At 40.3% G+C, this 21285-nt stretch overlaps 1 protein-coding gene across 11 annotated transcripts in view; it reads right to left on the bottom strand.

The window, feature by feature from the left end:
- The window catches only part of TNS3 (tensin 3), a 221051-nt gene that overhangs the window by 8039 nt on the left and 191727 nt on the right, over positions 1 to 21285 (bottom strand). For all 11 annotated transcript variants that reach the window (XM_054060590.1, XM_054060591.1, XM_054060592.1 and 8 more), the window contains 7 exons: positions 14818 to 14986; positions 11928 to 12568; positions 11222 to 11308; positions 8628 to 8759; positions 6352 to 6447; positions 3884 to 3961; positions 2123 to 2200 (listed from right to left, as the gene is read on the bottom strand). In XM_054060590.1, coding sequence (XP_053916565.1) covers positions 2123 to 2200; positions 3884 to 3961; positions 6352 to 6447; positions 8628 to 8759; positions 11222 to 11308; positions 11928 to 12568; positions 14818 to 14986 — 1281 coding nt within the window. The remainder of the gene's footprint in view (positions 1 to 2122; positions 2201 to 3883; positions 3962 to 6351; positions 6448 to 8627; positions 8760 to 11221; positions 11309 to 11927; positions 12569 to 14817; positions 14987 to 21285) is intronic.

Below are 21285 nucleotides of genomic sequence, written 5' to 3'. Positions count from 1 at the left end.
CTTCAATAACCTTTGTTTGCATCAATTACTACACGAACCATGCAGAGAGGGATTTAAGACAACAGATGGCAAGTTCAATGAGGCCTTCCTCGCTGAACAGCTTTCTGTCTTGTCTATCCAAAATTGTAAATAACATTCCAAGCAATAAGCTCTCCTCTTCTCACATCATTACTGCGTATGTTTGGTACAGATCTAAAGCTCTTCATCATCCTGTGAGCCTTTCCCACCAAAGGAAGCTTGCCTTGCTTCACACCATCACACTCCTCACCACTTCCAAGACCTAGATGAAGGGCTTCCCTTCCAGTTCTGCTACACATTGCACTGGTGTCAACAGACTCTGTTCAGATATAGTTTCTAAGTGAAATAGCCAACCATTTTGTTGAGATTGCCCTCAACATGATAGTTCAAACTTGAGTGTGTCTATGACTGGAGAGGGATCTCTGAAGTATGGAAAATCAGAGGGAAATGATGTTTAAAGGCAAAAAACTCTGAGAATCTCTCCCAGCTAACTTACCTATTCAGACTCCAAATCCTTGTTTAAAAAACACAAAATAAAAACCAAACAAAAAAAAAAAACAACAAAAGAAAAAACAAACAATACTAAGTTCCCTAAATCAAGTTATCTGACTACTGCCCCAACTGAAGTAAGAATTATTTCTTTGAAAAGCATTGCCTAAGTAAGGAGAAACCAATATTTCTCAAAAATAACAAATGCCCTTTTTGCTGTGTTTTCAAGAGAGAAAGTTCTACAAACATCTGTTCTCCTTGATTTTTTCCCTGTTGTTCACAACAAACACCATCAGCACTGGCAAGCAGAAGGGTCAACACTTGCTTAGGCCTGGTACACAAAGGTTTGCCATTACCTCAGTCACACATTCCTTCTTGATCGCAGCACTCAAAGCGGTACTTCAAATTTTTAAGTCAAAGTAGATTGCTGCACAAGCAAGAAGGAGCAGTCTCATCAAAGCTGCTCAGCTTGCCAACTGCTCCCTTCCAAAGTGCCCTAAAATGGGTGAGGGCAATGAGGCAGCATTCTTATAAAGGCATCCTTGGCCACAATGCTTCTGCTTTTGGCTCCAGTGGTAGGCTGAACTTAAAGGAGAGCAGAAAATGCAGTGTATTCTCCTGCTTTAATGGGAATAATCAGGTGGACAGATAGATCTTGAGGAGAATTCATAGCAGCCTGAAAACCAGGGACCATGGGAGGGTGTGGACAGGATCCCCTGGGCGTGCCCATTGTACAGGGGAATAACGCAATGGCTGCATTTCTACTAAGGACAGCTTTAAATTACAAAGGGGTATTCAGAGCACTGTGTCCTTTAATGGTGGGTTAAGGATGTTACCACGCTTTTTCAGACAGGCTGTTTCACTAGCTGTGCCTGGGTCAGCTGCACACAAAGAAAGCAGAGCACATTTCTACACAGCTGTTGCAAATATCTCTATCCAAGAGTGATACATATGGTATCAATGTATAGCACAATATCATTTGAGGTAGTCTTGTCAGAGTTCTTCTCTGACATCAATAAGCGCATGGTAAGACAACTTAACTTGACAGAATGGGTGCTGCGGTATGCATGAGAATCCATGAAGCAGCATCCAATGGAAAAGACACTGGACATCTACTAAAAACATGCAGCATCAAGTGAAGCAATGCTTTTTAATATGTTTTTTTGCAGATCCATAGGACAGTAAGCGTTTTCCCAGGGTATTGTTGACCCCTATGCTGAGAATTTAACCCCACTCAATTTCTTTTTGCAAACCTCAGACACAGTTAATGAATCTCTGCAACCAGATTGAGAATATGTTTTCTAAGTTTATCAGTCATGAAAGCAATGCCACCACTTAAAAACTGCTGTGCTGGAACCAATCTATGTGTACCTCAAATTCTCATGGAAGACACAACCGGAAAGCAAACACAGAGTTGTAGAATTTTGGAGTCAGTTGCAGGAAACAGGAAGAACTTAGTACATATCCTCACAGTGCCCTTTATACTTCTATACAGCACTCTAAATTTAAACTGGTCCTTATAAACATTCCTCAGCCCAGCTAAGTTTTGGCTTCTCCCCACCTGTAAGATACAAAGCTTGGTAACACTCAAATGCAATGAGTAAGTTTAACAGACCTGCACCCTGCTTGAGAAGCTCCACTGCCGAGTTTGCAGCAGTTTGTGGAGAAGTTTCTGCTATCTCCTCCAAGGGATCTGCAAACAGAAAACACTCTTCACGTTTGGTTTGGATTTGAATCAACAAATCAATGCACAAGGTAAAGTACAAGTTTAGCTTTTGCAATTGTGAGTCTCATCTACAGAAGTGTGAAAAAAATATTGTATCTACAACTATAATCACTTATGTGGTTTTCGTGCTGCATCAGTTCTTTTGCCTCCAGTGCTGCAGGAGAGATGATCAACCTTTATTTCCTGACAGCAAAAGACATAACTACATAGCGTGTGCTGCAGGGACACACATGATGTCACATTAAAGCAATATTAATAGCTATATTCCCTCATTAAAACCTTGACATTGTTTAAATAGTGCAAATATCTCATTTAATTTCTAGAATTTACACTAATTAAGGCACAAAGATTTGGTGCTTCTATGATTATATAAATTTTGATGTGGAAGATAACAGCATAATCCTTCTTTCTTCAGACTTATGTAGAAAACAAATATCTGTTGTAACATTATGACAACAGTGGAATGTTTGCCTCCCAGTTTTCTGTTAAAATTAGTGAGAAAACTGTCCACCAGTATATTATTTCAGTTCTATAAATACATGTAAAAAGATCTCACGTACTGCTATACTTAACATGATGCATGCTGTTTTGAATACTTTCAGATCAGAAAGAGAGCAGTAATACGATGTGTGGCACTATTCACGTTTAGAATTATCCATGAGCTTTAAATACTCTAAACACTGTGTCCAGAATCATTAACCACAGAAGATCACCTTAAAATGTGTGATCATATTGTATTAAAAAATGAATCAAAAATAAAATTTCGCAGTGGTATAGTTATTCAGGACAAGGCAAATGTTTCAGTCCTGCACCTCTGACAGATAGTAGTAGCTTTCCATTTTAGGTGAAGAGTATAAGGAGAACAAGCCCACCTACCATGGTTTGCCATATAGAGAGATCTCTGGTCGCATCTACAACAGCATGCTTTTGTGTTAAAATGGTTTCATTTATGTATCTGCATAATTCAAATGCTATGTTTGAACACTAACACATGGCCTTTAACAGAAGCTTAGAATTCTGTAGAAAACCACAAAAATGTTCAATATTTCAACAATATATCTGGTGTTAACTTCATGTAGGAGAGCAACAGAAAAGTTAATTATGGGGCAAGCATAACTACATTTTGCTGTTGTCTTATGTTTATGTCTTATGTTTATGAAATCACAACAACCAAAATTAGAATTGCAGCCCCATGATGCAACATAGACTTTCTGATCATTTACTTAAGCTATAACCAGATGTGTAAGCTGCTACTTCCTTCCTGCCAGTGTCATACTCAGGGCATCTTCTGTTCTTTACCTACCTGCCTGCCCCTTTTGCCATGCAGACCTGGATGAGTAGTTATATCTAACCAAACATGGCCATAATTTCACATCTGAGAAGTACGTTCCTCTTCCTACATGCTAGATCACTGTGCAGGTTTCCATGGCACATGTTTATGACTAGAATATCATGGTACTAGTAAGATCACAATTACAGCTTGGATAAAAGCCATCAGGAGTACTGAAGAACAACTTCTGAACAACAGCTTCCTTCCCTGTGCATTCTTGTTTAGATCTCGACTTGCAACACGTTCAACTGCCTTCAGTCACTGGCACTTTGAAGCAGAGCTTGGCTGGGTGTATCTCTTCTGTACTTTAACAAGCATACCTCTGTCTGGGATGAGGAGCTTACAGGGCAGTGCCAATGGAGTGATGGAATGCTGATATACCAGAGCTGTCAAACTTCCTGTGGTCAAAAGAGTAACAAGACACACAGTTAACTTGATGGACAACAAAAATGCTTAATAGTTATGTTGGTTCTCAAGTATTTTATAGACCAAGGAGGCCTTCTCCCTAACCCCTTTAAAAATATTCTCTTGGCACCCAAGTCAAGACCTTTTTCAATCAACTTGAGTGTATTCATGTTTCCCAGCACTGTCCCAGTTGGAGGTACATAAACTCATTAATCACAATCATATGCTCCCTCTTTCCCTGCTTAAACACATTTCTTAACTTGTAATATAAGTGGCTTAGCTTCAAATGGAGAAAGCATATAAATGATAAAACCAGTAATACATGGAAGTAAATTTATTTCAATGCTCTTAACTTCTACTATATTAAATGCAGTAAACTCTGATTAAGATGGTAACAGTACAAGGGGGCAGTGCTATGGGAGGATGCAAAGAAAGAACAGGGAGTTCTGCCTCTTAGCTATCTCTCTCCACTCTCTAGTGCGTTGTCTACATGCACCTCTAATTCATGCTTATAGAATTATCAAAGATGGTCTAGATAAAATCTCCTTCACTCAATGCAGCAGTGACGTATGCAGCATTCTCAAATTATTCTTTTCTATTAAAAGTCACTTTTGTCATTTGGACTTGGATTAAACCAATTAAACATTAGTCATCCTTGACATTAGCATGTGAGCCTATAAGGGAGAGTAAGGCATAATATTCATCAATAGGTTTGTACAAATCATCCTTCAATTCTCTTTACTAACAAACACTGAAGATAATCATGTGCATGAGAAAAATCACAGTTCAACCAAAACCAACCTTATTTTTACAACCCATCAAAAGTTTCTTTGAAATGGAAAGATGCCCTGTTCTGCAAGGGTCTTACAGAAATGCAAAGACCAACTGATAATAATATTCCTGTGTGTGATAGTGCCAGCCCATCTAGTTTGTGAAGCAGTTTTGAAGTCACACAGACTGGAAGATTAGCAGATGCTCAAATTAAATGATTAGTAGTGCTACATCTGTACCATAGACAAGATCGAGGTAGGACTGGACTAAAAATTCTAATTCCAAGTAAGTCTCAGGTCAAACACTGAAAAAGTTGAACCCAGCTTTCCTTCAAATAGGATTTGTCATTTTACACTTCTTCATTTTATGGTTGATGACCATTTCATAGGTGTACTGGGCATATGTGACAAGGCTAGTAGCAGCAGGTGGGACAGCTGCAGGAAGCAGCTCTTCCTCTGTGGGAAGAGGTCAGCGTCTGCTCTATGCTGGACACAGCTGGCTCCAGCACACCTACTGCAGGGTGCGGCCAAGCCATGAGTGGAATGCATCTGGGAAACGGTACGCAAGAAGGGCTGAAAAGGCCAGAGAAAAGAAGGGAACAAAAAAGGTGAGATGGTACAGAGAACATCATAGTTAGAGGACAAGAAGGAGGTGCTCCAGGCACCCAAGCTGACAGGCACGACCTTGTAGCCCATGGAGAACCTTGCATTGGAGTAGACAGACATTTCCCAAAAGGACTGTGGCCTATGGAAAGTGCATGCTGGAACAGATTTTTTCCTGAAGGATGGCAGCCCATAAGGAAAGCCCACACTTCAGCACAGAAAAAGTGGGAGAGGGGTGGAGCAGCAGAGAGGAACTGTTCCGTAATGATCACACACTCCACATTCCCTCCTGCACTGCCTGCAATGGGGGTGAGGAGTCTGAGAGGAAATGGTGAAGCTGAGCTTAGGAGAAGAGGAAGGAGAAGTGTTACTTTAATGTTTGTTTCTCACTACCTAGATATAAATTTTAATTGGCAAAAAAATAAATTATTTTTCTCCAAGTTGAGACTCTTTTGCACATGGTCGTAATGGGTTAGCAACCTCCCAGTATTTGTCTTGACCCACAAGTTTTCTCATCCTGTTTTGCCCTGCTGCACCACTGCAGAGGGCAAATGAGTGAGCAGCTAGGCAGGTGGTTGACTGCTTGCCACAACAAGTAATGAGCTTTCATCATATTACATTAGGTAGGCTGACACAGCAAAATGTACTTTCTACATGTCCCACTCTGGTGCCATTTTAGCCAGTTAATACACAGTATAAATACAAAACAGGACAAAGGCAAGTGTCCTGAATCAATAAACCCTGTAACAGTCATCCATCTGAGTTTAGGCAGTGGTTTTGGCAGTGGCAGACAAGCTTGGCTGCTCGGAGCCTCGTTATGTGCATCTTGCTACAGTGCCCTTCACATATACTTAAAGTAAATGCATAAGGCTCCTATAGCCTTAGAATGGATTCCTACAGAAATCATCAGGACTCGATTACCTCATTTGTAGCTATCCTATTCTATAAAACAGCTCCGGTAAATACAAACTGTTTCCATTTTCTATGTGCCTGTGATGCACAGTACTTACCAAAATATGGTTCATTTGGACATCCTTTCAAGCGCACCCCCTTGTGAGTGCATTCAATCAGAAAATGCCTTACAAGTTCATTCGACAAATCTCCAACTGTGTTGAAAAAGGAAAAGAAAGCTCATGAAGAGAAGCAATGAACAGACAACAGTCTCACAAATCAGTAGGTCTTTATGAAGCAGTCTTCTAAATTACCAAACGTTTTACATACACATGCAAAGAATACATTAGACCTGCTCTGCTGCAAGGTTATAAACTGTAGTAAAAAGGCCATTTTGCAAAACATCAAACATATAGCCCACTATAAAACCTTTTTCACCGACTGTCTAAAATCATAAGTGACTGACATCCAGATATGCACTGGTGTTCAAAATGTCCACGCATGGTCGTAAGTACAGACAAGAAACAGAAATCTGGAAAACAAATGGTTACAAATCCTGAGGTAGTCGCCTATTATGAATACTTGTATCCAATGTGACAAGGGAGTAAAAATATGATAGAATACTCATATTTCTAGTGACAGTTCTGCTGGCCGAACTTTCCCAGACGATAGTAGATTTAGCTGCACAAAAGTAATGGTGACAAATTTCTCAGTGAGTTTTTAAGTTTTAAAATGTTTGCAGTTACACTAAGCTTTTGCTCCTGGAAACAATTACATGAAACATTCAGGTTTCACTAGACTTTTAAAGACAGTTGAAATTGCTAAGTTGGATGTAATGAGGAGATTCAAATTCCAAGAAGTACCTAAAACGTCCCTTGAGATTTAGCATTCTTTAAACATATATAAACATACGCAGACTTATGATTAAGACAACTTCAATATCTCTTGAAAGACTGATTCATAGTATTTCACACCTGACTACAAACTTAGTCTCTCTCCATGTAATTGAAGAGTTATTTCATAGCAACAGGACAAATCTACCCAACCATCCAAACCTTTTTACAAGAGACAAAACCACAAATGCTCCCCTTGACTGTGGATCATCAGCCACAGTCCAGGAAACACATGACATCAAGGGCTGAATTTCAGGCTAATACAGATGAACACATTACTCTGGACAGCAGGAACTTCTATGCAAGCAAGTATGTGCCTTCTGGGACATTACAGTGGGAACCAAAAAAGCTAAATATCACAGAGCAAGAAGTGGAGAAACGCTAAAGTTTCAACTAAAATTTTATCTTACTACCACTTGCAACTAACATGAACTGGCTCTTAAAGGCTTGAAGAGTTTGAACTTTAGTACCTTCCTGGACTTTGTTGGTCTGAGATAAAAAAAGATTACTTAAAACACCTACAGCCAATCCCCATGTGCCTCCTTATTGTGCTATCATCATCCCACTGCATCCCTGTTGTCTTCATTAAATAAGACACTGCAGTGGTTCTGCTGATGTTTCTTGGCAATATAGAGAAAGACTGCAAGGCAAACTTTTATTAGCAATTGTCTCATGACACCAGATTGTTACTGTAGAGGTGGACTGCTAATCTCGCCTCAAAACAAGCATGAGATCTTAAGAAAGAAACCCCAACCAACAGCCAATCAACACCCAACAGAACTACACTTCCATAACCACAACACTGTGAATCACTGCTCTCCTGTGATCTCAGCTGCCTGCCGCACCAGGCAACATCCACTACTGAAAGACAATAAGCTTTTTAAAAGGAAAAGAGCGGCAAGGAAAACCACTTCTGCAGTAGCATGAATGGAGTTAAGAACACCTCAGACACCAACTGCCAAGTTCCTATACACTGATTAATGCTTTCTTCAAGTTCTTATCATTTTACCTTTCACAACTATCAGGCACAAGTCCTACATGGAGGCACTGGAGTTGAGAAAGCCAGTGTATTCCATCACTTCTTTCAAACAACTATCATCTTTCCTTAGGGAATATCCTCAAATTTATGTCTATCGCATAACTGCCTCAAGACAAGGCCTTGGGGTCAACAATATTCAACCTTCCAGCCAACTTAAAGCTTTACACAGTTCTATGTGGTTTGAATGCAGACTTCTGATTTCTAGGGAGGACCCATTACTCATTTTCTATTAGGTAACATACAACACATGCACCACCACAATGAACATACATTTACAAGCTACGTTGAAACCTTAAAGTATAGTAAGACATCCATACATTCTCATTTAACGAGGTACCAAAAGAACCCTGTAATTCAAGTTGCACTTACTAGAAGAGGGGAGATTCTTTCATATTATTAACCAGTAATAAGGACTTCCTACTATGTTTGGCTTGTTAAATAGTAGACAGAAGGCATACAGTACCTTTCTTGTTCAATTGCAGCACAGAAGGAGGTGGTGTAGCAACTTTCATGGCTAGCCCATAGGCTCCCCTGAAAGAATGACTGTCTCGAACAATGAATGACCCAGGTTCCTGGTCCTTAAGAACAGCAATGGCTGCAGAGGATTCCGGGAAAGAGAGAGAAAAACAGTTCCAAAACAACGCACATGCCCAAAAACTACAGAAATCCAAATCTATAACTAGTAGGAGACTAAAGAAAATAAGAACAGAATGAAATCAAGCGTATTTGGCAGATCTGAGTGGAAACATCTTGTGCAAGTCTCAGATTGTTATTTCAAGAAAAGCCTGAACTACAGATCCCTACTGATACTTAAACTGAGAAGGATGAGCAGGTCCCACCAGTATTCCTACAACTGGTGTAAGACCAAGCTGACTCCTGCATACATTTTGACAACTTGTTAGAAGCATGCCAGAGAGCATAGCATTCTATAATTCCCAGGCTGACTAGGTAGCACTGTTTTTCTTTTCCTATGCAGCTTCAACAGGCAGAGCAGATACATTTTCCTCCACAACCAAGCTTCAGTCCCTGCAAAGCAGTCTCACTTCCTCACTAATTTTAAAGCAAGGGATGCAAGTGAATATATGCTCTTTGACTGTCCAAGCACTGAAATATATTACATCTACATTCTGTGATCTCTGCTGAAAGTGTGATATGAAATCCGCCCCAGAAGGAATCACTTGCAAGGAAACTGTTCTCGTTGCGCATGAGTCTGCTGCAGACTTTGAAATCTAGCAGGCAAAAATCCAAACCCACTTTCAAAAAAGACATCTAATGATTGAACTTAATTTTATTCTAGTAAAAACTTAGTACTTTGCTTTTTTTTTTTTCCTTAAACTTTATGGAAACACTTGTGTTTGTTTCCAGAATTTCTAACAACCAGCAAGCCTTCAAAGAAATCCTGGAAAAAGTCCAGAATTGACCCTGGAGTCCTTAACTGTCTGTATACATAGAATACTGAAATTTTGCATGTGGGACATAGAGCCATATTTTGCAAGACCTAGGCCATGATTGCACCATACGCATACAAACATGCATTTTTTTTCAATTAAAAAAAAAAGAGTAGTAACAGGAAATCAGGAAAACACAGACATAACTGCCTGTCCTGTTTAGATGAGTAAAGCAAATGCATACATATTCTGTTCTATTAATCTGTCAGATGGCTAAGAAATCTTTTTCATAATAACATGTCACACGTTGAAAGGAGGAGCATAAATAAAACCCTTCAATTCAGCAGTACTTACATCATACTTCTAAATCCCCACGGGCACAGTAATCATTTTTCACAGGAGCAGTCCATTAAGCAAAGGAAAAAAAACTACGTGCTCTCCCTCCTCAGCAGCAGTATTTTAAAACAGTTTTTAAAAATAATTTTACTTGGTAGGCATACTAAAAGGTTGTGAAGACTTTATTTTCATTTGTTCAGGCAGGTAGGTTTAAACTTGCTTTATGATCTAATCCTCTCTCTGGACTTGCATCAAGTCAGGAGATTTTTTTTGCACATTTAAAAACTCAGTTGTCATTACGGTCCGGGATCAGACACTGGGAAGAGGACTGGAGTAACAAGGCCAGTAAGGCCATCATCCAAAGATAAATTATTTATCTGTTTCCTATGAACTTTACTCCCCTGGGCTCATATTTGCCACTACGCTATAAGAGGTATCCTCACCATTCAAGAAACTAAGAACAAGACAGATATAGCAATTAATTGCCAATAGCTTAAGGCTATTTTGGTTTAGCGTGACCTTTCTTCTCAATGCAGAAGTAATTAATCATTTTTCCCTGTTGACAATCACATTTTAAGAATCTTAGTTTAAAATCCTGCCATAGCTCATTAAAAATGCCGCAGTATAGCTGAATATTAAAATACAGACACAAGGACCGTCAGACCAATTACATTTGCAAAAGCACCCAGCATGCTGTTTTTACGCAGTGTTGCAAGGATAAAGACACAAGATTGTAGAAGCTTTCTCCATCTCATTCAATATACAACTAAATGTAGATGTATTATTTACTGTACAACATTAAGAAGTTGTTACATGGGAGTGTTTAAGAAATAAGGCATGCCATTTGTAGCTGACAATAAACTTCAGGCTACAGAATGACTGGTAGATGAGGATGCTTTTATGATGACTTCTAGGTAATGAACTATTCTCTGATATTTAGCATTTCTCAACCTATTAGCTCCACAAGGAAACACTCACGACTGAGATCAAGCCAGAGCAGTACACTTGTACTCAGGTGGTTCCTGAAAGCAGGAAGTTCTTCAGTATTGCATCATGTATATCTGCCATTCCATAGCCTGCAGCTTTGCAGTAAAGTATAATACATTTGCAGTACAGATAATAATATAATACATTTGCAAATGAAGGATTACTTGACTGCCCTCCACTCTCAAACTCAGCCTTTGGGCAAAAGAAATTAAGTGAGGTCGTGGCCCTTATAGGTTTTATCTTCCTGTATTTCTTGTAGACATCAGGTGCGCACCAAACAAACTAAGAATTCACCAATTAGCTTTTCTCTGAATGAATATGCCAGGATATCTATCACTTGATATACCTTGTTCTCTTGAAATATCCGACTTATACCAGAACTTGGAGGTGTCTTGGACAAATTTTACAGTCACATGTTTATCAGTTGTGATTTCTGTGAAGTAAGAGAAAAAATAAAGCAGTTTCTTAAATACAAAAGCATTTTTTCACTTTTCTTTCCAACTTCCAATCACTTTAATTATTAAAAAAATTTACTATTAGATGGACAATCTAGAGAAACTCAGAATTGCTTTAGAATCAGCAAACATAAAACTGTACACTAAGATGTTGAAAGCATTCTTGAAGTTTCATTTTGCAAAACCCATAAAACATTAAAAAACTCTTAGATTTATAAAGCTGTACACTTACAAAGCTTCTCAGTGTGGGCTAGTGAATATACTATTCTTGACACGAGTCTACGGAGGTACAGAGAGAAGTCAGCCCTTATTAAAAGAAGCTGGACTTCTCACCACTCGCTTCTGGTTTGGTAGTTCAAAAGGTGCTGCACTTGGCTCACACCTAGAGAAGTGCAGAAGAATTCTGCAGCCTTGTTCTCTGAATAATGCATCCAAAGCCAGTGAACTGGAGCCACTTACCGCAAACACTCAGTCCTCTGTCATTTTCATTCCATTGCCTTCCCTGCCCTCATCCCTACTTTTAAAATCTTCTAAATACTTTTCTATACATTCACATAAAATCTAATGTATTTTGCATTTCTCTGATGCAGAACCTACCCGGCACTGGGGAAGAGCTTAACATTTTTGAGAAGTCTGGGAGGACATTTGGGAAGGGGATGCTGATTGTGCTTCCACTGTGGGGGCTAGAGAAGCCACTTGAAGAAGGTGACACAGAGGCAAAGGAACGGTCTCCTTCAGAAGACCTCTTTTTCTCTGGAAGAGGTGGTTGAGCATGTAGGTTCCCTCCATGGTTCTGCTGAACCACACTGTTGGGGCTATTATGTCCAGAGGCCACTGTAAGAGAGTTTTGCGTCAAAAAGCCATTGTTCTCAGCACTTGCTACTGATGAGCTCATGGTTTTAGGAGACATGCTAGTATTGGCTATGAGACTAGCTTGTTCCTCTTGAGGGGAGCTACTGCCCCTGTTGCCCCTGCTGTAAATCAGGTAAGGCTGAGTATTGCTGCTGACAGCAAGTTCTTGCTGTGGCTCTGCTGGTGAATTCTCCAGAGTGCTCAGGGTGACAACTTCCAGCCCTTGAGTTTGGAAATGAGAAAAGAGAGAGACATCTTTCATGACATTTGAAAACTCAGAGGGCACCAGGTAACCTCCTGGTGGCCTGCTGCTCCCCACTGACAGCTGCAGCAATGGAGAAGCTTTAGGACTGCTTTCAAGCCAGGGACGTTCTGTTGCAGAAGAGCTGTCAAAAAAAAAAAAAAAAAAGAGTCAAGAATTGAACACAAGTAAAACAAATCATTCCCTTAAAACATCTCTGTACAACCCATACTGCAGTAATCACTGAATGTAATGAATCACCTCACTCAGGACAATAGCTGAGGGTGGTCTTTGACAAGATGTGGGACCCGGTGATGCAAGCTGAATCAAGGGATTCCAGCCACACCCTGATCTCTTCAGTGTGGGTCATTAGTTTCTGCCTCATCTCACCCTCCACCTAGCCATGCTGATAGGATAGTTTCTGAGCTTAAACTAGGAACCAGACCATCAAATCAATCACAGTTAAGAATACTCATCCTGCCTCCTATTTGAGAGGGTTACTTTTAATCTGAATCAATTCAGTGAGGCTGTTCACACCACTGATTCACATACAGTGGTACTGAGTATCTCTACATGGTGGGCTGCAGTACTACCTGGAAAAGAGGAATAGGAGGCAAGAATTTCTTAAGCCAAGACTACCATAAAAGGCAGAATTTAATAGAAGAAAGCACTGCCACAGCAGCTCTGAATTAGCTAAGAGGGTAGTTTTGCACCATCACACAATAAATTACCACAGTCCATGAGTCTCAACCTCAGATCAGGTCTGTTTTAATACAATTTATATTAAAAATAAAGGCAGGCAGGTTCAGTGGTTAATTTATTTGATGACAGAATCATTTGGATTAATAGAATCAAATACTTCAACAGTAAACATTACATTTTTCTACTGGGTAGCGGTTCCATCTGCTCAACCGAAGAATAACAAATATCTTTCTGAACAAGACAAACTAAGCTTCTGGTAAAGCTATCCAGTAAAAGCTTAAATTGTCTTCTTGCTTTTAAAAGTGAAATGCCCTTAGACTGTAGCTGGAAATCATTACCAGCAATAGTGAAGAGAGAACAAATGCAAGACTGCAAACAAAAAAGCTGACATAAGAGACATAAAAAAGGAAGGATTTTTAATTAAAAGGGAACTACAGAAATGGATACCAGTAGATCTGAACAGATCAAAGTAGAAGGACCATAAAGAAATGGAACAGAAGCAAATGGAAGAAGACATCATTGCAAGAAACCACCACTCCACACACCCTCCCCCAACAGTATCAATCTTCTAGATGAAATGAAAAATTACAGAAAAATATTTAGAAAGGAGGGAACAAAATTTTCTAGATAAAGTCTGAAGTAGGAATAACAACTGCATTGCCTGATAATCTTTTAATTTATATCCACTTGTAATGAAATGTTATGTTGCCTCCTCCTCAGAAAATGTGAGCATAATTTGCTCAGTCTTATGATTCACATTCATAATCACAAAATGGAAACTTTCTTTCATGGTCCAAGTACTGACAGAAAATTAGATGAATTACATGGGAAGATACATAAAAGATAAATAGGTATCAACATACTTCAAGACCTTGCTAACAGTCTAACGCACCAACCAACAGCATTCCAAATACTTCCTGTGAAAAAGGAGCCAATTATACAACAAGAAGAGGATCATTAGCCACAAATGAATGCTCTTGAGAATGAAAGAGAAGGAAATCTAATCAGTCATAAGGTGCAATACCTCATCTATTAAGTAAGTATAGGGCACATCTAAGGACTGAGACCACTTGTTTGCTTGCTGTGTTTCCTGATATTTCTCATCTTACGCTGTACATTCCTTGGGACAAGGACTATTTTCTAAATTCATACTCTTCAAGCTCTGGTCCAGAGCTCTACATGTTTACCACAATACAAATATGAAATAACAAAATCTCTTAGCCTGCTGAGCAGATGAAAGGGAGTTAGCTATTCACTACAGAAAACAAATCCTCTTTTTTATTGACTAGAAATGCATGTACTGCAGTGATAAGAGTGCTCCATCTCTCTCATATACAACTTATTCCAATGTGAAACTTCATGAAACATTTTTCGGTAAAGCACTAGTGAAGCTGGTTAAGCACACAGGAAAATATATAAGCTTGTGCTAGCACATAATAAAATAGCTGAGCTATAAATTCCTATTTATTTTTGAATTCCTATTTAACTTCAATCAAAGCTAATTGTGTCCCTGACATATAAATAACATCTGTATATGAGATAAATTCCAGCTGGTGGAAATCATCACTGACTGCAACAACCAAACTTGAAGTCCTTTGACAAATGCTCTGTAATGAAGATTCAAGCATAATGTGTTGGCTGGAAACTATAATTATGAGAACTAAACAAAAAGATAGGAGAATCTTTTCCTACCTTTCTCCACCTGGGATAGGACTGTTACTTGAAACAGTATGTGAAGATGCAAAACAGCGCCGAAAGGAGGGATCCGTCTGCATGTTGGCCCTCAGCAAAGGGTTAGTGCCCACAGTGCTGTCAGACACGACCATAGCATGGTTAATGGCTTCAGTGTAACTTTGAGATTCTGCAGCAAAGGAAACAAAGTCAAAGGCAAGTTAAAAAACAACTCACATAGGGCAGAGTTTTTATTTGCTTGAGCAGTAACATTTTATTTTACTTCATTACACAGATTGCTGAAAACAACCAGCAGGACAAATCGCAGAGGGAATAAAGATTACACAATTGCACCACTCAAATTGTTTGATGAGTTCTCCAGGGTACATTCTCCAGTCCTAAAGAGGGGAATAGACTGCCTGTTTCAAGTTGCATTCCACAGTATTAATCAGATATGTCTAGTCAAGTGTCCTCTGTGACTACACACCGCCAGCGTGCACTTAAATATCAAAGAAAATGGAACTATTAATTTAGCATGCCCAGTCAGCCTACTGCTGAATGACGCGCAGGACCTGCTGCAGAATGACACAGAAAACACTGAGGTACTCAAAACATTCTTCACCTCAGTCTTCACCAGTAAAGACTCTGGGAATCTCAAGCCTCTGAGACCACAGGAAAAAAATCTGGATCATGGAAGACTTACCAGTGGAAGAGAACCAAGCAAGAGAACCAAGGAGCACTTAAACTGGTCATATTTAAGCCCAAGAGGGCCTGACAGCTTGCACCCATAATAGCTGAGAGAGCTGGCTGATACTACCACAAGGCCACTCTTGATAACTTTTAAAAGATCACAATGATTGGGATAGATTCCTGAAGACCTAAAGGGAGCAAGCATCACTCCTCTCTTCAAGAAGAACATGAAGAATGATCCGTGAACTGCAAGCTTGGCTAGCCCAATCTCAGTCTCTGGGAAGGTGATTGAGCAACAATCCCTGGAAATCACTTCTAAACCCATAAAGGAAAAGACGACAATTCAGAGTTGTCAATATGCATTTCCAAAGGGGAAATCATACTTGTCCACCCTGATAGTCTCCTTCAGTGACCCGACTTGTTTAGTGGCTAAGGGAAGAACAGGAGATGTTGCTTATTTTGATTTTAGTAAGGCTTTTATCATGATCTTCTACAACATCCTCATAAACAAGTTTACAAAGCATGAGTTAGAAAAGTAGACAGTGGGGTGGATTGAAAACTGGCTGAATGGTCACGCCCAGAGGCTTGTGATCAGCTGCACCAAATCCACTAAACAGCAAGGGATGAGCATTACATCCCTGGGGCCAATACTGGGGCCAATACTGCTCAACACCTTCATTAACAACCTGGATGATGGGATAAAGTTTTATTAGCAAGTTTGCAGGCAACAGAATACTGTGAGGAGTGACTGATAAACCAGATGGTTGTGATGCCACTCAGAAGCGGGCCAAGAGGAATCTCAAGAAATTCAACAAGAGGAAATAGAGGAATCTCAAGAAATTCAACAAGGGGAAATAGAGACTCCTGCACCCGGGAAGGAATAATCCCAGGCACCGGTACATACTGAGGGCCCACTGGCAGGAAGATGGCTGTACAGAGGAGGACCTGAGGGTCCTGGTAGAAAGCAAGCTGATCATAAGCCAGCAACGCAAACTTATGGCAAAGGCAGTCAAAAGTATCCTGGGCTGCATGAGAAAGAGTCCTTCTGATGCATCCTTCCTCTCTTCTTAGCACTCAGTAAGGCCACATCTAGAGCAATGTGCCTGTATCTGGTCTCCCCAGTACAAGAGAGACATGGACTTGTTTGAGCAAGTCCAGCACAAGGCCACAAAGTTGCCTGGAGTATCACGGGGACCTGCAGCATCTTTCATAGTATCAGGGGCTGTGCAAGCTGGTACCATTCAGCTTTGAGAAAAGGCGGCTCGGGGTACATTATGACTGTGTATAAAAACCTGACGGGAGGCAATGAAGATGAGAGCACCAGTCTTCTCTCACTTATCTGCTCACAAAAGGAGAAGAGAACAGGACTGGAGTTGAAAGGCAGTTGAGCAGTACAAGAGCAGCATGGGGTTTAGCTACTAGTACAGCTACAGATTTTGTGTATGACTTTGTTCATACCACACAGACAAAAGAGTAAAGCAACTGAAAACTTTTCTTTTCTAATCGCTTGCAAAGAGCATTGGAGTAACTGGTTTCTAAATTCTACATTCAACTTAATTATACAGGATATAAATGCTATGGGGTACAGTTAAAATGGATACATTTGGATGAGGAATAATATGGATGCTATAACGGAAGAGTTTTATATAGGAAAAGTTTAATCCCCTTCTTTATACATGTATTTTAATAACTAGTGAAGCTCTAATGAGGATTAGATTTAATTATTATGGAATAGTCTAAAGTAATTCAACACCTATTCACAAAGCCCCGGTTCACCAGCACTATTTTGTACCACAGGAAAAGCCAGACACTAAGATACTGCAAATGCCTGCACATCTAAATAGTTTCACATATTTGAATAGTTCCAATGACCTCAACACTTGCTGGATGGGAATCCAATAAGACTATCACAAATGAAATGATCTCTAATTCCTGTCTGTTGTGTAAATAATCTTCAAAAGAGGGATGGAGGGAAAATACACAAGAAAGTTATGGGGAACAATTCCAATCCTGTAAAAATTTAATAGTATATTAAAGCATCTTTTCCCATAAGGAAATATTTCTAACGTAAAAATAAGGAAGGTTGTCACTCTTTCTGTGAATGTCACTGAAACAAGTCTAAATAAATCTTTTCCCTTCAATTCATGGCAGAATCTGTCTCTGCTATTATCTGAACGAGAAGGGTGCAAGGTACTTAAAAGAAATGCCTGAGATAATAAAATCTGCAAATTACTGTCCTGACTGAAAAACATTTGAATTCCTTACATAGCACACATACTGTACAGAGCAAACATTTAATTGGATGAAAGAAACATTAGAAAAGTGTGACACTGTCTTTTAACTATATCCATTACTTTAACTGTATCCACACCAGCCATAAAAGTGAACTTTATGGAAATACTGCAGTAAGGCATGGGGTATGGAAAAGCTAGAGAAATCTAAATCTGTATCTATCCAACAGATCAGATATATTAGTATTCTTATTCTGGTGCAAGCACAGTAAAGGGAAACTGTCTGCATAAACCCATGATTTAAGCCATTTTCCTTCTGAAATCAGTGGTGTTTGTTTATGCAAGCATTACAAAGATTGACTGTTTACCCAAGTATTAATAAAGAATGATTGGCTTGAGCAATGATTTCAATATATAACAATGTATTATTACTTTATCTTAATTATAGAAAAAGCCGATTGCCTGAAGGTGGGTTGGTCAAACCAACATCGTGCCTCTGAAGACTATTACAGTCTCCCCAGAAACATAACTTTTACCAGGCTAAAAGCAGATGAATCTACCGAGAGCAGCATTTATAAGACAAAATAACCTATGTGCAACAGACATCTCATCTGTGCACATAAACCTGCAGATGCTTCCCGATTATACTGCAGGCTGAGATGACTTGCTACTGTATGGGAGAGGTTAATGCATTCCCTGAAGGCATGGGAATTGATCACAATATGCTTGCTTGTCTTGGTGCCTCTTTGTCTGTTTCCCTGCTACCAGACTATATAGCACTGTCATTGGACTCCTGTTAGCAAGATCCTGGGGGCAGGGAAGGGAGTGGCACCCCTGAAATAACTTGAAAACTACTTCTACTCTAATGCAATCTCAGCTATGTGCAGAAGAGTTAATCTAAAGCATTTACATAGCAAAGTCCACTCCTTCTTCCACCAATGACAGCAACTCCTTGAAGAAATCGACTAAGACCTATTTCAGGCTTTGGACTGCTGCTATTACCTTTAGAGCACCAAAGGTGCATGAGGGTAAGACTGCTATCACACTCACAGAAGCAGCATTTCTTTTCACATCCAATTTTCACAGGTGTAAAATATCCAACTAAGAGTCAAAAGCCACTGGCAGCCGTGCATGTAATCTGCAGAAAGAATGCAAACTGTACAACTCTTCCCAGGCCAGAAACAAGTATATCTGAAAAGCACTTACTATCAAAGCAGCTTTGTTTATATTTCAATCAAAAACAAGCTTGCTGAATATTTCACCTATATCCTTCTCTTTTGTCTGAGCACCCAGCTTGCTCTACTGACCCATTTGATCACCTCCCATCTACAAGAAGGGTTGCAGAGAGGATCCGGGAAACTACAGGCCTGTCAGTCTCACCTCAGTGCCAGGCAAAGTCATGGAACAGGTAATCTTGAGTGCTATCATGAAGCACATGCAAGAGAACCGGGTGATGAGGCCCAGTCAACATGGGTTTACAAAAGGTAGATCTTGCCAAACTAACCTGATTGCCTTCTATGACAAAATGACTCGACTACTGGATGGGGGAAAGGCTGTGGATGTAGTCTTCTTGGACTTAGTAAAGCCTTTGACATAGTTTCTCACAGCATTCTGCTTCAGAAACTATCTGCCTCTGACCTGGACGGGTGCATAGGGTAAATGCCTATGGAACCTTGCTTCTAATCTCTTCTTGTTTTCAGATGCAAGAATTTCATATTTATCTTAGGTATAACCATTCCCCTCTGACACTTAGCATTTTGGGTTTTTTTCTGCTTTTATTTAGGATAAATTTAAACTCAGCAGAACTGAACAACAGTAGCTAGCAAAATTAGTGTCCCAGTGTGACAGGTAAAATGCACATAACTGCTCACTTGAGACACTGCCTTATTGATATGCTTGTATTTGGTTAAAAGGAAAAAACAATAGTTTAAAAGGTCTAATTACACCTTAAGGAAACACTCAAGAATTAAAATAAGGTGTTCAGTGCATCTTTGCTCTGCAAAGGGATCTTAAGCTCTGGCAAAGGGATCTTAACAGGCTGGACCGCTGGGCTGAGGCCAATGGCATGAGGTTCAACAAGGCCAAATGCCGGGTCCTGCACTTGGGGCACAACAACCCTATGCAGTGCTACAGAATGGGGGAAGAGTGGCTGGAGAGCTGCACAGAAGAGAAGGACCTGGGAGTATTGGTTGATAGCCGACTGAACATGAGCCAGCAGTGTGCCCAGGTGGCCAAGAAGGCCAATGGCATCTTGGCTTGTATCAGAAATGGCGTGACCAGCAGGTCCAAGGAGGTTATTCTCCCTCTGTACTGTGTTCAGTTCTGGGCCCCACACCACAAAAAGGATGTTAAGGCTTTGGAGCGTGTCCAGAGAAGAACAACGAAGCTGGTGAGGGGACTGGAGAACAAGTCTTACGAGGAGCGGCTGAGAGAGCTGGGGTTGTTCAGCCTGGAGAAGAGGAGGCTGAGGGGTGACCGTATTACTCTCTACAACTACCTGAAAGGAGGTTGTGGAGAGGAGGGAACTGGCCTCTTCTCCCAAGTGACTGAGGACAGGACAAGGGGGAATGGCCTGAAGCTCCGCCAGGGGAGTTCAGGCTGGATATCAGAAAAAAATTATTCACAGAAAGAGTCATTGGGCACTGGAACAGGCTGTCCAGAGAGGTGGTCGAGTCACCTTCCCTGGAGGTGTTCAAGGAACGGGTTGATGAAGTGCTTAGGGACATGGTTTAAAGGAGTGTTAGGAACAGTTGGACTCAATGATCCAGTGGGTCCTTTCCAACCTGGTGATTCTATGAAAGGGCAAATACTTGTAAAAGTTGCAAGCTTCTTTCAGTTGGAAGCAGAAACTCCTGGACATGCCTAGGACATAGCTATATAAGACATAGCTTAACTTGTATTTTAATCCACTAAACCTTTTAAAACAAAGAAAAGGGAATACTTAAAAAAAATACACCAACAAACTCTAGAGTGGCTTAACCTACCCCATGGTCTGGATCCAAGGTGTATTACAAAGTCCCTTTTTTAATTTCTTGTAGCAGCTAAAGGGTAAATCACCTCACAGCTTTGGAGACAACAATCTAACAATGGCAGGGAAGAGAAAGGAGCCATCATTCCACTATCATACCTTGCATTTTAGCAGCTTCTCATACATTGCTGGTTTTGAAGTCCTTTTTGTGAAAAAGTGATAGCTAACCTGTGTTCCATGAGCTTATCATAGAATCTCAGAATGGTTTCGTTTGGAAAAGACCTTAAGATCGAGTCCAACCATCAATCCTGCCTTGCTAAGTCCACCACCAGACCCAAGTATGACATCTACTCTCTTTTAAACACCTCCAGGGATGGTGACTCAATCACCTCCCTGGGCAGCCTGTTCCAATGCTTGACAATCCCTTCAGTAAAGAAATTCCCCATAATATCCAGCCTAAATCTCCCTCGGCTCATCTTGAGGCCATTTCCCCTTGCCCTGTCACTGGCTACCAGGGAGAAGAGACCAACCCTCACCTTGCCACAACCTCCTTTCAGGTAGCTGTAGAGAGCATTAAGGTCTCTCCTCAGTTTCTGTTCT

Source organism: Cuculus canorus, chromosome 2 (assembly GCF_017976375.1).
Source record: "Cuculus canorus isolate bCucCan1 chromosome 2, bCucCan1.pri, whole genome shotgun sequence".
In the NCBI taxonomy this organism is placed as follows: domain Eukaryota; kingdom Metazoa; phylum Chordata; class Aves; order Cuculiformes; family Cuculidae; genus Cuculus; species Cuculus canorus.
The sequence above is the reverse complement of the archived record's forward strand: the minus strand, read 5'-3'. Positions and strand labels throughout refer to the sequence as shown.